The 17,259-nt window shown below is 44.0% G+C and overlaps 1 protein-coding gene across 2 annotated transcripts in view; it reads right to left on the bottom strand.

Moving 5' to 3' along the window:
- The window catches only part of COPS2 (COP9 signalosome subunit 2), a 41,249-nt gene extending 25,096 nt beyond the window's left edge, over positions 1 to 16,153 (bottom strand). For both annotated transcript variants that reach the window (XM_050968817.1, XM_050968818.1), the window contains exon 1: positions 16,057 to 16,153. In XM_050968817.1, the coding sequence (XP_050824774.1) occupies positions 16,057 to 16,110 (54 nt within the window). In that variant the 5' untranslated portion in view covers positions 16,111 to 16,153. The remainder of the gene's footprint in view (positions 1 to 16,056) is intronic.
- Between the last annotated feature and the right edge of the window lie 1,106 nt (positions 16,154 to 17,259).

Below are 17,259 nucleotides of genomic sequence, written 5' to 3' on the forward strand. Positions count from 1 at the left end.
GATGTAGAGCAGTGGTTCTCAAACTGGGCCGCCGCTTGTTCAGAGAAAGCCCCTGGAGGGCCGGGCTGGTTTGTTTACCTGCCATGTCTGCAAGTTCGGCCGATCGTGGATCCCACTGGCTGTGGTTTGCTGCTCCAGGCCAATGGGGGCTGCAGGAAAGGCAGCCAGTGGAAGCCACAATCGGCTGAACCTGCGGACGTGGCAGGTAAACAAACAGGCCCAGATAAGCAAAGAAAGAAAAATGCTCCTTCAGAACCTAGAGTTTGATTAAGGATATTTTGACACACGATGTTGACAATTTGTGTTTAATGATTATAAAGCTTTAACTTTCTGAATCTCAGTGGCTACTGTCATTAAATAATTGTCTGACCCCCTCAAAATTTCCTGCAATTGTGAAAACATAATGAATAAAAACAGAAAAAAAAATGCTTAACTCAGAATTTGTGCAAATGAAAATTTTAAAATCAATATAAAAATGCTTAAAAATAACCAGTCATCAAAATTATTAAAAAAACCCTGACTTCTTCCAAACCTATTTATACTGGTTTCAATAAACGGTTCCCTACTTTTCGTAACTGTTGTTCTTCCAGATGTGTTGCTCACGTCCATTGCATTCTAGGTGTGTGTGTGCAGACCCACGTGCACAGTCATTGGAGATTTTTGCCTTGGCAGTGGTGTAGAATCGGCTGTGGCGTCCCCTTGAGTGTCGTACTCATGCTATGGTATACTAGGAGCCACCGACCCTATGACCTCTCAGTTCCTTCTTGCCTTTCAACTGTGACAGAGGGGTAGGAAGGCGGGTAATGTAGCGGACATGACCAACACATCTCAAAGAACAACAGTTACGAAAGGTAGGTAACCGTTTTTTCTTCTTCCAGTGCTTGCTCATGTCAATTCCATTCTAGGTGACTCGCAAGCAGTATCCTTGGAGGTGGGCTTGGAGTTCACTGTCTAGGCAGGGGTTGTCAATTATTTTTTTTCAAGGTCCAAATTTCTTGGTCAAAGGTATAGTCAAGGTCCAGCCTCCACAGAAAATAATAATAATAAAATACCCCAACAATAATGATAATAAGTAAATGAAAAGATTTCTTGGTCCATTCAAAAGCGTCTGGCAGTCCAGATTTGGCCCACGGTCCACTTATTGACTACCCCTGGTAGCAGCTTGCACTACTGCTCTAACAATGCCAGCATCATTCCAGGCCTGGTGGGTAAGTGCATAATGAGACATGACTGTGTGGACAGCTGACCAGGTGGCCGCCTAGAGATGTCCTGGATAGGCACTTGAGCTAGGAAAGCTGCAGAAGAGGCTTGCACCCTGGTTGAGTGGGTGGTGATAATCGCCAGAGGTGACACCTTCACCGGATCGTAGCAGCAGTGAATGCAGGCAGTCATCCAAGATGAAATTCTTTGAGAGGACACTGAACGACCTTTCATCCTGTCGGCCACTGCAACAAACAACTGCGTCAACTTGCAGAATGGTTTGGTCCTTTCAATGTACAAGGCTAGCACCCTCCTGACGTCTAGGGAACGCAGCCTAAGCTCCTCTTCCGACTTATGTGGCTTTAGAAAAAAAGACAGGTAAGTAGATGTCCTCGCCTGTATGAAATTGTGAGACTACCTTGGGCAGGAAAGCTAGTGAGGCCGCAGATGGATCTTGTCTTTGTAAAAGACTGTAAGGAGTGGTGGCGAGGTAAGTGCCCTAATCTCAGAGACCAGGTGGGCAGATGTTATTGCAACCAAGAACGCAAACTTCCAGGAAAGGAGAAGGAGAGAGCAGAAAGCCAGAGGCTCGAAAGGGAGCCCAGTGAGCCACAAAAGCACAAGATTCAGGTCCCAGGGAGGGACGAGGTTCCTGACGTGCAGGCAGAAACGCTCGAAACTGGCAGTCATGTCCTGGGTGAAAACCAACCTATCTTCACCAGTGGATGGAAGATCGAGATAGCAGCCAAGCAGACCTTAATAGATGAAAGGGACGGGCCTTGGAACTTGAGATGCAGAAGGTAGTCCAAAGCTAACTGCGGCGAGGCCTGTTTGGGCCAAATGCCTTCATCCAAGGTCCAACAAGCGAACTGCTTCCATTTGGCAAGGTAGGTTGCTCTCGTGAAGGGCTTTCAGCTGCGCAATGGGACCTGTTGGACACTGACTGAGCACTCCTGCTCCTCTGCATTTAAGCATGTAGCAGACAAGCTATCAGGTATAGCACCACCAGGTTCGGATGCAGAAGACTGCCGTGGTTTTGGGACAGAAGGTCCAGCCTGAGTGGTAGCTGTAATGGAGCAGCCACCAAGAGGTCCAGAAGCATGCCGAACCAGTACTGGTGCAGTCAAGCCTACGCTGTGATGATCGCCTTCGCCCTATCCTGTTTGATCTTCATGAGGACCTGTGAAGCAATGGCACTGGGGGGAAGGCATACAACAGAGCCCCCTATCATGGGAGTAGAAAAGCGTCCAACAGGGAGCCACTGTCAATCCCTGAATTGAGCAGAAAACGTGGCATTTCCTGGTCTGCCTGGACAAAAACAAGTCCACCTGGGGAGTCCCCCCACTTCTGGAAGATGATGCTGACCACTTTCGGATGGAGGGACCACTCATGGCGAGACGAGAAGACCCTGCTGAGGCGAACTGCCAAAGCGTTCCTGGCCCCGGTGAGATGTGCATCTATGAGATGGATGCTGTGTTGTATACAGAAGTCCCAGAGCCTGAGGGCTTCTTGGCAAAGGGCAGATGATCTGCCTCCATTTTGCTTGCTGCTATAGAACATAGCCACTATATTGTCCATCAGGACTTGGGCCACCGCGCTTTCTATGTGAGGTAGGAAGGCTTGGCGGGCCAGGTGAATCACTCTGAGCTCCCTGATGTCGTCCAGGGAGCAATCGAGACTCGATCAATGGCCTTGAATACTGACATCACCCACCCCAGGTCCAAGGTATCAGAGACAAGGGTCACTGATGGGGATGGAGCCATGAAAGGAACTCCCTCCAACACTGATGCAGGATTTAACCAGTGATGAGCTGGAGCCGGTTCGCGCAAACCGGCTGTTAAATTTTGAAGCAGTTTTAGAAGCACTTGTTAACCCGCTTCCCTATAGGCAGGGGGCGCTGTGGCTTTGATGGGCTCCAGCTGGGAAGTGTGTAATTATTCCTCCGGGCACCGGAGGCACTGCGCTGTGGGAGCCATGTGGGCTGCCGCCTGGCCCTGTTGCTGCTGCTGCTCCCCTGATCCCTGGCCCTGGGGCTCCCGCTGCTGCCTGGTGGGACCTTGGGCTGCGTCCTGCTGTTCGGGCTGCTCCAAGACACTCTCCCCGTGAGTACCCGCACCCCTTTCCCACAGCCAGCCCCTGCCGCACCCCCGGCCCTGTCTCCAGCCAGCCCCTGCCACACCCATCTGCCCGAAGCCAGCCAGCCCAACACACCCCTGTCTCCAGCCAGCCCTGCACCCCCTTGCCCTGTCTGCAGCCAGCCCCTGCCCTGCCTCCAGCCAACCCCGCATCCTCCATGTCTCCAGCCAACTCTGCACCTCCTGCCCTGTCCGCAGCCAGCCCCGCATCCCCTGCCTCCAGCCAGCCCTGCCCCACACCCCTGTCTGCAGCTAGCCCCATGTCCACTTGTGCCCTGTAGTTCCCAGGGTAGCTACCCTGCACACCTGCTTCAATGAGGGGGGCAGGGAGCAGTGGGAACCCACACATGTGCACACACCCCCAGGGAGTGGTGCGGACCCACACATGTTAAACACAGCTCATTTCTAGTTCAGACCCTTTTTATTTATTTATTTATTTATTTTGGTAAAAAAGAACTTCAGGTGGGCTTAACATACATCCATATTTTCCCAGACATGTCAGGCTTTTTGGTTCTTAAATCACCGTCTGGGAGGAATTTTTAAAATTTAAAAAATTTAAAAATTCCTCCCAGGAAAATACGGACGTATGGTAACCCTATTGGTACAAAAAATATATACTGTGGTACATCCCTTGTATCAGAACTTTTTATAGGGAACCGGTTGCTAAGATTCTGGCAGCTCATCACTGGATGCAACCTGAAGATATTACTTCAAGCACCTAGCGGTCCAAGGTCATCTGAGACCAAGTCAACCAGAAGGGGGGCAGGTGGCTGAGGAAAGAGCGGGAGGGTGGATCCTGGGAAGTGACTAGGACACCGTTCTAGAGTGCACTCTCAAAATATCTGCTTCTGGTCTCCTTGGTTCCTGGAAGGGCGAGGCTGGGCAGATAAAACGGGAAGATGACGGGTGTCATCACTTAGGACAGAGACAAGGAGTCTCTCTCACGTAAGTGCTCAGCTGGGAAGTCCTCCAGGACCTAGATTGGGGAGGCGGAGGACAGAACGGCTTCCTGGCCTGCTATGGGGTACGAAGGCCCAAGGAACGGAGAGTGGCATGGGAGTCTTTAAGGTCGTGGAGCCTTGAGCTCAGAGAAGAGCACTGCCCCCTCAAATGGGAGGTCCTGAATGGTGGCCTGCATCTCCTGGAATAACCTAGAGGACTGCAGCCAGGAGCTGCGTCTCATGGCCACTGCTGAGGCAACCACCCTGCCCGCTGAGTCTGCAGCATCCCAGGCTATCTGGAGGGCCACTCTTTCCACCACTATACCTTTGTCTACCAAAGCAGCAAACTCCTGAGCCTCCTTGAATTTGCTAAGGGAGTCCTACAGATTAAAAAGAACAGGAGTAGTTGTGGCACCTTAAAGACTAAAATTTATTTGAGCATAAGCTTTCATGGGCTACAGTCCACTTGATCAGATGCATAGACTGGAACATACAGCAAGAAGATATTTAGACATACAGAGAACATGAAAGGTGGAAGAAGCCATACCAACTGTAAGAGGCCAATCAATCAAGACAGGGGTCGGCAATCTTTCAGAAGTGGTGTGCCAAGTCTTCATTTATTCACCTCAAATTCAGGTTTCGCGTGCCGGTAATACATTTCAAAGGTTTTAGAAGGTCTCTTTCTATAAGTCTATAACATAACTAAAGTATTGTTGTATGTAAAATAGATAAGGTTTTTAAAATGTTTAAGAAGATTCATTTAAAATTAAATTAAAATGCAGAGGCCTCTGGAGCGGTGGCCAGGACCCCGGCAATGTGAGTGTCACTGAAAATCAGCACACGTGCCATAGGTTGCCTACCCCTGAATTAAGATGAGCTATCATCAGCAGGAGAAAAGAAAAGAAAAAAGAAAAAACTTTTGGCAACCGAGGGAATGTTTTCATCGGCCAGCTCCGACTTCCCTTATAGATAGCGCCAGCGGCCGTTTAAACAGCCACAGTCATTCTGCACCATCTCAGCCTGTTGTTGAACTGCTCCTTGCCACTGTCAAGGCTCCCTGTGTAGGGTTTCATGAGCCATGGCATTAAAGGGTAAGCGGGGTCTCCAAGGATCACAGTGGGCATTTTAACTTCCCCTACGGTGATCTTTTCGTCTGGGAAAAAAGTCCCAGCTTGCAGCTTCCTGAACAGGCCAGTGTTCCGAAAGATGTGTGCGTCATGCACCTTTCCAGACCAGCCTGTGTTAATGTCAATGAAATGCCCACAGTGATCCACAAGCATCTGAAGAACCATAGAGAAATACCCCTTTCGATGAACGTACTTGGCGGCTAGGTGGGCTGATGTCAGAATTGCAATATGCGTCCCATCTATCGCCCCTCCGCAGTTAGGGAAAGCCATTTGTCCAAAGCCAGCCACAATGTCATGCACGTTACCCAGAGTCACGATTCTTCTGAGCAGGATGCGATTAATGGCCCTGCAGACTTGCATCAACACAATTCCAACGGTCAACTTTCCAACTCCAAACTGGTTAGCAACTGATTGGTAGCTGTCTGGAGCTGCCAGCTTCCAGACTGCAATAGCCACCCGCTTCTCCACCAGCAGGGAGGCTCTCAATCTCATGAAAGTGGCTTTTCTCATCCAAAAGTTCTGCAGCCAAGGCTCGTCATCCCAGACTTGCAGGACAATGTGATCCCACCACTCAGTGCTTGTTTCTCGAGCCCAAAAGCGCCGTTCCATAGTGGCAAGCATGTCCATGAATGCCACATGCAATCTCCTGTCGTATGCGTTACTTGAGCAGATATTATCGTCGGAATCCTCAGTGTTAGTTTGGATCTTAAGGAGTAACTCAACTGCCAAACGTGACGTGCTGGTGAGACTTGTCAGCATATTCCTCGGCAGTTCAGGCTCCATGCCCGCAGACCGAAAGGGAAGACAGAGCACACAGTACAAAAAACGCTGAAAGATGGCGCCAACAGTGGATGGAAGCACAGGGATTGCTGGGATGCGACCTGATGCATCACGGGGCCTTGGGACAGGACCCAGAATGCCCTGCACCTCTGCCCCTTCCCACAAGCCACAGTGCCAGAATGGGAAGAGGTGCTCTGTGGGATAGCTGCTCATAATGCACCGCTCCCAATGCCGCTGCAAGTCTGCAAATGTGGCCACGCCAGTGCGCTTGCAGCTGTCAGTGTGGACAGACTGCAGCACTTTCCCTTCTGCGCTCTACAAAGGCTGGTTTAACTCAAAGCGCTCTACATTTGCAAGTGTAGCCACGCCCAAAGATACCAACGAATGCGTGCAGCACTCAAGAGGTGCCACAGCCAACCCTATGGATACCATTAAGGCAAAAATCTCTGACGACTGCGCACGTGGGCATGCACACACCCTTGTCAGCTCAAATGGCAGACGTCTATGCCATGGTATAGATCCAAAGATTTAATAGTGCTGGTACCCATATAGAGATCAATATAGTTCCACATGATTACATTTGTTTTTCTTTTTAAACTTAGATAATTACACACAAACACACTGTATTAAAAGAAAGTTAATTTTGCAAAGTCTAGCACTCACAAATTAAGAAATACCAGAATTAAATCTGTGCATCCAGCCTTAATCCAGACTCTTTAAGTGTATGCATTTGGATAGTCTTTAGTCACAGGATCACATACTATGTTCTCCAGAGGATCCCTGGCTCGGTCAACGCGTAGGACGGACAGCGTTCAAGACATGAATCAAGGTTTTACATTGAAAGTGGCAGGAGACTTATGGGGGAAAAAAATGGGATTATCTCCTGTTTAGGAGAGCTGAATGCCATCCTGGGGAAATGGATTCTATCCCAGCCTGTGCCACAGAGTTAGTGTGTGATGGTAGGCAGATCACGCAAAACAACTTTCCACAGGTGGCCACTAATTGTGTGTTGCTCATTTTCTGAGTGCCTAATATGAGGGACCTGGGGCTTGATTTGTACAAGCACTTAACAATCACAACTGCTAATGAAGTTGATGGGAGCTGTATTCTGAACATATAAAATGATATAAAATGCTAAATACTCTGATCAAGTAAGTCAGACCCTATCTAGCCCAGACTGGTAGATGAACTCCAGCCGACGGGCACTCAAATTGGGTACCCAAAGCCAAACAATTTCTCAGTGCCTTAATTCCTTATCTTTAAAAAAGGGATAATACCATTTTGCCTCACCGGGATGTTGTGAAGATAAATCCCTTAACGTTCACAAAGCATTAAGAAACTATAGTGATGAGTCCCATAAAAAAGCCCATGTGGAAATTAATAACTCTGCATTCAGAGCAAGGTGTGCAGTAAATAAGGCATAATGAAGGAGGATAAAATAAAATATTGAATAGATACCCCTTTAGGGAGGACCGTCCATCCTGTGCCATGAATGAGGCAGTTTTCTTTGGAAATAATAGTACAGTAACCCCTCACTTAACATTGTAGTTATGTTCCTTAAAAATGCGATTTTAAGCAAAACAATGTTAAGTGAATCCAATTTCCCCATAAGAATTAATGTAAATGATGAGGTTAGCTTCCAGGGAAATTTTTTTCACCAGACAAAAGAGACACTCTCTATATACACACATACATACACACACACACACACACAATAAGTTTTAAACAAACAATTTAATACTGGTACACAGTGATGATGATTGTGAAGCTTGGTTGAGGTTGAGGAGTCAGAAGGTGGGATATTTCCAGGGAATGTCTTACTGCTAAATGATGAACTAGCAATTGGCTGAGCCCTCAAGGGTTTACTCTCACACTCTATTCTACAAGGCAGCAGGAAAGGAGGGAGAGCAGATGGAGACACAGTGTGTGTTTGTGTTAGAGAGAGAGAGAGATGTGCATTTCCCCTTTAAGTATGAAGAGTGGGGTCAGAAATACACTGCCTTGTTAATTAGATCAACAAGCTGAGACCTGACTGCAGCTGTAGCTGCCTGGAAGCTCCCTCTGTCATGTGTCCCCCTTGCTCTATGGAAGATGGGGTAAGTGGAATGCAGGAGCGGGGGGAGGGGGACACCCTGACATCAGTCCCCCTCTTTTCCCCCCCAGCAAGCAGGAGTCCCGGGGAGCAGCTCCAAGGCAGAGGGCAGGAGCAGCACATGGCAGTGGGAGGAGGGACAGCTTCAACTGCTAGCCTGCTGGGCAGCTGCTGAACAGGAAACTTACAGGAGCAGGGAGCTGATGGGGGGCTCTCGGTCCACCCTGGTTCCAACCACCCACCAGCTAGCTCCACCGGGCTGCTCTTCCTGCAAACAGTGGACAAAGCAGGCAGCTGCCAAACAATGTTAGAAGCAAGCATTGTATAACTTTAGCAAGCATGTTCCCTAATTGATCAGCAACGTAACAACGAAACAATGGTCAACCGGGACGACTTTAAATGAGGAGTTACTGTATGTGATCATGTAATTAAAACTATCATAATGCATATAAACAAGGGGGCCAAATTAAGGTCACAAGAGTCATCTTTATTCTGGTTCTTCCTAATTTAGGAGTGCATGACTTTACAACTACTTTTAATATAGGGTTTTTTTAATTAAATATATATGTTTAAAATCATGGCAATAATGAAGACTAAAGACTTGGACATCTAAAATGTTAATTATTTTCTATAAAAAGGACTTGGCAAATCCATTCAACCACTTGCCAATGCAAAGTAGGCAACTTTCCCTGGCTATTGGGACATTTAACCATCAGTTTCAGTAGAATTTAAGCATTCATTTTCAAACAAAATATAGCTCTTATGTTTACAAAGACAGCACTGCCTTTCTGAATCTATCTAAAGACAGCCTGAAACAAAAAGGATGTGACTGCTTATCTCCCAATCTTGGCCACAGTGCACAGCCTGTGGAAAAGGAATCCCTATGCCAAAGGACACCTCCCTCATACCTGGGACAACCCTTGACACATGTGGACTTGTGGCTTCCCTATTTGGGTGTAAAAAACTGGCAGACCTGTGTACTGGCAGTCTCATTGACCCTTCTATGAAATTCCAGATGTACACCAGCACATAAAGAACCATCATAGGACTTTGCTCTGAAGCATAAGGCTGTATGTTGTCCGAACAGGCCCCTGGAATCCTTACAGGAGATGTGTACTACTCTGGTGCTTGAATTCACATTGAACCACATCAGATACTCTTGAGCTAAGCATGGTCCTTGGAAACCAAATGTGTGACACTCTTGCAAAAGGCTCCAAGAAAATGAAGAAACTTTATTTCTTAATATACCTATCCTTAACATTTATGCACTTTCATATTGCAGGACACAATGTTTTCTTTAGCACTGCCCTATAAGACTGGGTGATTTTATAGTATGGGCTGAACAGGAAAGGACAACGGGTTAAGTAGACTGTAGGTGTATTAGCTGATTGCTACATATTGATTGTAAATAATCCTTTCCCAGTGGAATTTCTTCCCCATCACGTTGATAGCAACCCTCTCCTTCACCTCAGAAGTAAAATACCAGACAACACAATGCAGATCTAGAGCTTATTTAAAAAAGATTCCTATAAAGACATTTACAGATGAACAGCACTGACTCACCCAGTATGAGCATGTCTATCCCCAGTGAGAAGTCAGAGTCAAGACTGAAGCAAAGTTAAATAAAGTGTAACTCTAAAGAGCATCTGCTAACACTTAGTCATCATAAAACCCATGTCTACACGCAGGCTGTTATAAAGCTCAATCATATCATATCAGTGAAATTAGCAGCCAAGATCATAACAGCCTATAGCAGTACAATGTAGTATAACAAAATTAAAAGGGACACTGTCAACTTTATATATTATACACACACACACACACTACAGCTACTTTAAAACTCAGTTTTTGAAAGAGACTAGATTTTAAGATGGTTTCTTTAAAAAAAATCCCCATAAATTTGTTTTAAAATTTGTATATGGATTTCATTGCAAGGATTAGTACAGCCTCACTTTTAACAAGATCATATTTTTGTTTCCCCTTTCTTTCTGGGGAAGAATGGCAGTCCTTCCTTTAAACATTTTGCCCAAAACTCAAAAGTTTTAATGTTTCCATTAGGTTTAATGAAAACTAAACTTCATTTCAAGACACACAGTCTATAAGGTGCCACAGGAAACTCCGTTGGTTTTTTCTTGCCATGTTTGTTTAAACTAACAGATATGTTTTACAGATCCAGACTAACACAACTATCCCTCTGATACATGGCAAGAAAGACAGCTTTACTAGATCAGTGGTAAAGGGGTTCAATTAGCGAACTGAGAACACAAAACAGATTTCTGGTAACAGTACTAGAGAAAGAATTTCCCTGTGAAAATGAACTTTTTTGCAAAATCCAGGAAAGTCTTGGTAATATGCATACAGAAAATAACTGCATTAGGTATGAAGAGCACTTGACACACCATGCAGTTAGAGTTATTTGGTACAATCTGAGGCAAGTACAACGATATTGTATCGTATGGAGTAAATGAGAATTTAATTCAGTATCCTACTCCTCAAACAAACATCTGATTCCAAGACCAATATTTTAAGGCCTAGACAATAATAAATAAAAATAAAATGTTTTTAATCCATTAGGTTCCCATACATGAATAACCATGAAGTCCTAGATATCTGGACAGCATTTGAATATCTATATCCTAGACAGCAGAAGGCACTTTTATTATAAGACTGTGTCCTGCTTTGAAGCATACTAACAAATTAATCATTTCTCACACACACGCACACCACTTTCATTACCACTTTCATTCCTGGACTTCATGGGTGGATTTCAGGTAGAACATACCAATTAGATACCATATGTCACTATTCAGGAACAAGCTGCTGTTATGAAACTGAGTGTCAAGAAACAGGGTTCTAGGTCTTGTTGGATACCTGGAATACTCCAGGAAAAAGGCAAAGGAATATGGAGTACTGAATCTGTTTCCTGATAAACTCTCCCTTTTCTTTAGTATTTTTGTCTCTCTTCAACATTCAAATAAAAAAAATGTATCATACAAAATAAATCTTTAATGCAATATAGCCTAATTGCCCAAACAGATTTGGCTATCCTGCCCCGCAAATTTTAAAAGTGAATGTAGGGTTCCAGATATCATCATCTGCCTATAGTGTTCTCTATTTATAAAAAAAACCAAACAAGCCCCCATAAGCACTACCAATGTAAGTTTTCGCACATGGCAATGTCATTGTGCATGGAAAGATCACTCCCGGACAAGGATAAAGTTCAGTCTCCATGTCTAGTCTAAACCAACTGCCAAAAAGGAGGGCAGTTGTGATTCTTCCTGTCCCTTCCTCTCCCCGGCAACATGGGCAACTCTTTACTAGGAACTGGACTGAGACCACTGATTAATTTCAAACAAGGAACCAAACAACATCAAGGCAGACTTTGAGAGGACTTAAGATTTAATGCTTTCCATAGTGACAAGTAACTATAGTCTTATTTACTGAATCATAAAATGGAATAATACATGTTATCAATCAAAGCTAGCACTGCATGTTACTAGTAAATTCCAAAACTAGGTTTATCCTTCCATAAATAGAATTAAAATTCTTTGCAGATATAAAGACTTTCAAACAGATATAAATGCAACTTTATATATAGAAAGTTTGACTATTAAGACAATGAAAAGCTAAACACAAATAGCAAACTATGATTTTATGATATTACAAAATGGTAACCCCTTAGCTGAGTATCACAATAATTATCATAATAATATTACCAGCTTGCTAAATAACTCAAGATGGGACACTTGGAAGAAGCAGATATTTTGGAATATACATACTCCAGTTCTAGGAAACAAAATTAAAAGGGACACTGTCAACTTTATATATTATACACACACACACACACACACACACACTACAGCTACTTTAAAACTCAGTTTTTGAAAGAGACTAGATTTTAAGATGGTTTCTTTAAAAAAAATCCCCATAAATTTGTTTTAAAATTTGTATATGGATTTCATTGCAAGGATTAGTACAGCCTCCAGTTCTAGGAAACAAAATTAAAAGGGACACTGTCAACTTTATATATTATACACACACACACACACACACACACACACACACACACTACAGCTACTTTAAAACTCAGTTTTTGAAAGAGACTAGATTTTAAGATGGTTTCTTTAAAAAAAAATCCCCATAAATTTGTTTTAAAATTTGTATATGGATTTCATTGCAAGGATTAGTACAGCCTCACTTTTAACAAGATCATATTTTTGTTTCCCCTTTCTTTCTGGGGAAGAATGGCAGTCCTTCCTTTAAACATTTTGCCCAAAACTCAAAAGTTTTAATGTTTCCATTAGGTTTAATGAAAACTAAACTTCATTTCAAGACACATAGTCTATAAGGTGCCACACCATTTGGATACATCAGAGATTAGAGTTAGGGGAATCACATCTTTATACCCTATATACGGTTAGGATTAAGTCAAAATGTGTTAAGGAAGGTGTAACTGTTCTATTTTTTACAGTCTGTTAAAAGTGTTGGCACCTCAAACACGTTACACTCACTTCACATTACTTCTTTGGCCTAGTAAACACTGATTTCTCCACTCACCCAGGCCAGGTCTACACTATAAACTTACATCAGTATAACTATATCGCTCAGGGTATGAAATATCCACAGCCTGAGTGATGGTTACACTGACCTAACCCCCTCTGTAGACAGCACTATGCCGACAGAAGCACTTCTCCCATCAAAATATCTACCACCACTCACAGAGATGGATTAACTACACCAATGGAAGAAGCTCTCCCATCAGCATTGTAGCTTCTTCACTGAAGAGCTACAGTGTTTTAGACTTAGACCTGCCCTCAGACTGACTGCTGTCTTTCTCTTTCTACCCTTCCAAAATACTCTCCATAGTTCAGAATTTCCCATTTACTTCTAGTGCTTCGTTTGTCTGAATCTCTTGTCGTACTTCCACTCTTCAAGACCTCCTTCTACACATGCATCTGAAGAAGTGGGATTTTTACCCACCAAAGCTTATGCCCAAATAAATCTGTTAGTCTTTAAGGTGCCACCTGACTCCTTGTTGGTTTTGTGGATACAGACTAACACAGCTACCCCTCTGATACCTTCTATACCAGTCTTTAATTTGAGTTTGGGAATCACTGGCCCCATCCTCTTACCCCAGTTTAATTTCAACAGAGTTTCTACTATTTTACACCAATATGGTGGGAGAACCAAGTCCCATGTTTAGAAAAAGTACATTTAACTAATTTCTAACATAGTCTACATCTACACAGTAATAGCAAAACTAGAACACATTTGAAAATATTGTTCTTGCATTCCATGACCTCATCCACGCTGATCAGCCCACGCATGCAAGAAATTAATTTAACTGGAGTAATGTTTATACCTGTACTTGATTAAAACTCTGTCCTTCCACCTGTAAGCCAAAATTGCATCTAAAAACCTTTTTACTCCAATTCAACAATAATGTGTCCTGTTATGCATTATATTCTAAAAAAGAGAACTGTACTAACACAAATACACTCAATAGTTAGTTAAAACAATATCTAGTTTCAGTGTGTTTTAAGTTATCTTGGCAGAATTCAATTTTTTTTTATAAATTTGATAAATATCGACATTCATTTTTAAGCTTTTTAAAAGATTTTTATTGACTCAAATTTTCACAAAATTATGAGGGAAATTATGGGGGACGTTAGAAATTTATTTAATGACAGTAGACATTGAGATTCAAAAAAGTAAACTTTTGTAAACTGTTACATTGTCAACATCATGCCAAAATAAATAAAGTAAATATCCTTAAATCTACAAATCATACCTGTTTTCACTATTCATTCATTAGTCCATTTGTAACAAGCCTAATTCAGAAGTTTAAATCACTGGATTTTTACTCTAAGTTCTCAAGCAGCATTTTTCTTATTTTGCCTATCTGAATCCTTCCAAGCCTTGTTTTAAAGGAAAGGTCTGAGAAGGGGTGGCCAGTGATCTGATGTTGAAAATGTTCTTTTGAAAGTAAATTTTGTGAATATTTGTAGTCAACCATGGGAATAAGAATTCAGAGAACTTCTTTCTGTGACTAACCAGGAAGCATACTAAAGCAAGAAACAGCAGTTACTTCTCCCAGCACACTGGCAGCCAATAAAGCATAAAATTCAGACTTAACATAAGGTAAAATTCAACTGCAGCCAGTGGAGTTGCACTGACTTATACCAGGCCTACATTTGGGACACTGTACTTTAATAAAACTTTCCAATTTTTTTTTAAAACGCTCAAAAACACAAGTTGTATATCTTGACACGCATACAGAATGATTTGGTATTTTATTCTGTAATATGGACAAAATATTTCAAATTAGAATCTGTTCTGATAAACCTGTTTATGAAAAATGGCTGCCACAAATTGACCCACTGTATCTTTTTGAATATTCTGATAAGTACAATTTCCATTTTATAATTTATATAATTAAACTCAATTTCATTTAAAAACACGTTTCTAAAATAATTTGTTTTCATATTTAGGAGGTAAGTGAAAGGCTAGAAAGACAATGTCTGTATGTCAACCAGTATCTCAATTAAAAATATATGCATAAGACTAGACTGGAAATTTTAGATGTCAATCATGCACATATCCCAGATCACAAGGAAAACTGATGAGAAGCAATACTGAACAAAAAAGTTAAATTTTAAGAACTTACTCTAAATATTAAGGAATACTACAAGACTTACTACAGTACATAGAGATTCTTCTAACAAACTGAGATTTTAGGGTTGTATTTATAAAATTAAACAGTAAATAAAATGCAGTTCTAGTTTACACTAAGTGAAATACACATCCCAGAGATATCTTTGGAATACAGAATACTCAACTCTTTAAAAAAAAAAAAAAAAAAGGCTCAGTGTTACCGTTCTGCTCAGAATTTAGAAAATCAAAGGCATAGAAAACATTGAATTAAGATTGATTAGACAACGCAGCAAATGTATTTTTGGTCCAAACATTACTTCTCAATACAATTGAGTCTTCCCTCTTACAAATGTTTTTATTCCTGACATTTGCTTTTAACACTTTCAAAAATATCACTATGAAGCCAGATAGCCCTATTACACACAAATTGCCCCACACAAATTAATTCCTGTTTTTAAATACAAATATTTTATTGTCCAGCTGAGAACAGAAGGACAAAAGTGAACGAAAACAAAACACTGCTAACAAAACCACACGAATTATAAAAGCAGACCCTAATTCTACCTCGACAGCAGGGAAGTTAAAAGCAGTGGTATATTGCACCTGAAGTGGTGTGTGTAACAGGCAGATGTGTCTCCCAGCTCCTCCTGCTATTCCCCGCTGCCCCTTAGTCTGATCCTAGAACATGATTACAAAACTCCCCCAAGAACCTCCTCCCAACCCAGGAATAATGTATCCCTTTACTTTGCGTGAGCCACTTTGCTGGGCTCCAGTAAGAGAATTACAACCCCCTGCCCTAGCCCTAACCCCCTAGCTGAACTGAACAGGGGCCCAGACTTGTTGGGCCTGAAGGGGCAATTCTGGGGCCTAACTAAGTTCCTAGGGCTCAAGTGGCCTGTTTCTCATGGGAGGAGGAGGCATATACACGGGTGAGGCCTGGTCCAAAATCAACGCCAGCCCACCCCCCAAGCCATTCTCTGCCTCCCCTGGCCCCCAAAGGGAATGGGGAGCCAAACCCGTCCTGTCACTGCACCCAGAGAAGGCGGAAGCCTCTCAGAGGGGCTGAGGCGGAGACATGCACAGAGGGGGCCCCGCGCCAGAGAGCCCCATTGCGCCCCAGAGCTCACCAGGTCATAGTCCTCTTCATCATCGCACATGAAATCATCCTCCATGTCAGACATCTTGGCCGGAGGACGGGCGGGGGGAGGGGAAGGATGGAGTAGGGGGCGGGGACGAGAGACCGGAGCCAGCCCCCTTCTCCCACAAGCCTCCGCGGCTTCTGCCCAATGTGACTCCGCTCAGCTAGGAACCGAAATTTCGTTCCCCCCCGCTAGCCCCGCCCGTGGAGACACGGCGCCGAATAGCGGGTACACCGCGCTGCAATCCCAAGAGCGGCTGCCGCTCCCTTAGCAACGGGACAGGGCAACGGGTTGGGCCTGGTCTTTCTCGGACCGCTCCCCTCAAGCCCCGCGCCGGAAAGCCTGAGGGCCCGCAGGGACAGCGTCGCTTCCCTGCTAAAAGAAGCGGGGCCCATGGGGCAGCACTGTGCCCCCGCACACTCTGTAAACGGGGGTGGGTACTAGGCCCGTGCGGGGCGCCGCGCTTCTCCCGTAGACCGGTAGGGCACATGGGGCAGCGCTCTCCCCCAGTGCAATCGGGAGGAGCCTTAAGAAGCAGTCTGCCCCCTCCATGTACATCAGTGGAGCCCGTAGAGACAGTACTTCTGTCTCCCGTTGCGTCACTGGAGCACATCATTGGGGCCCCTTTTGGGGAGCACCGTTTCTCCAGAGACATGAACAGGGCCTTGCAACAGGGCTGTTCCAAATGTGCATGAATGTAGGACCGTGAAACGCAGAAAAACTTGTTCTGGGGTCAGCTGTACTAGTTCTACATCGACATGTCATTGTTTTCTCTCGAGTTGCTCCTAATTTACATTGGGGTGAGAGCAGAATGAGACCCAGAGTTCCCATGCTGTAAAACTACCTGCTATACATTGATGAGGCAAATCAACTACCCCAGGCTGGGGATTCAAACTACTGCCCTCTTCAAAATCTCTGAAAATAATAATGCAAAATGCCTTATGTATATTAATTGATTAATCAATAGTAAGAGGCTAGTTCCTGTTCTTTTATTTTGTTTGCTTCTTATAGAATCATTGAACTGGAAGGGACCTGGAGAGGTCATCTAGTCCTGTCCCCTGCACTCAAGGCAGGACTAAGTTTTATCTAGACCAGGGGTAGGCAACCTATGGCACGCGTGCTAAAGGTGGCACACAAGCTGATTTTCAGCAGCACTCACGCTGCCTGGGTCCTGGTCACTGGTCCAGGGGG

Source organism: Gopherus flavomarginatus, chromosome 9, assembly GCF_025201925.1.
Source record: "Gopherus flavomarginatus isolate rGopFla2 chromosome 9, rGopFla2.mat.asm, whole genome shotgun sequence".
NCBI classification, from domain to species: domain Eukaryota; kingdom Metazoa; phylum Chordata; order Testudines; family Testudinidae; genus Gopherus; species Gopherus flavomarginatus.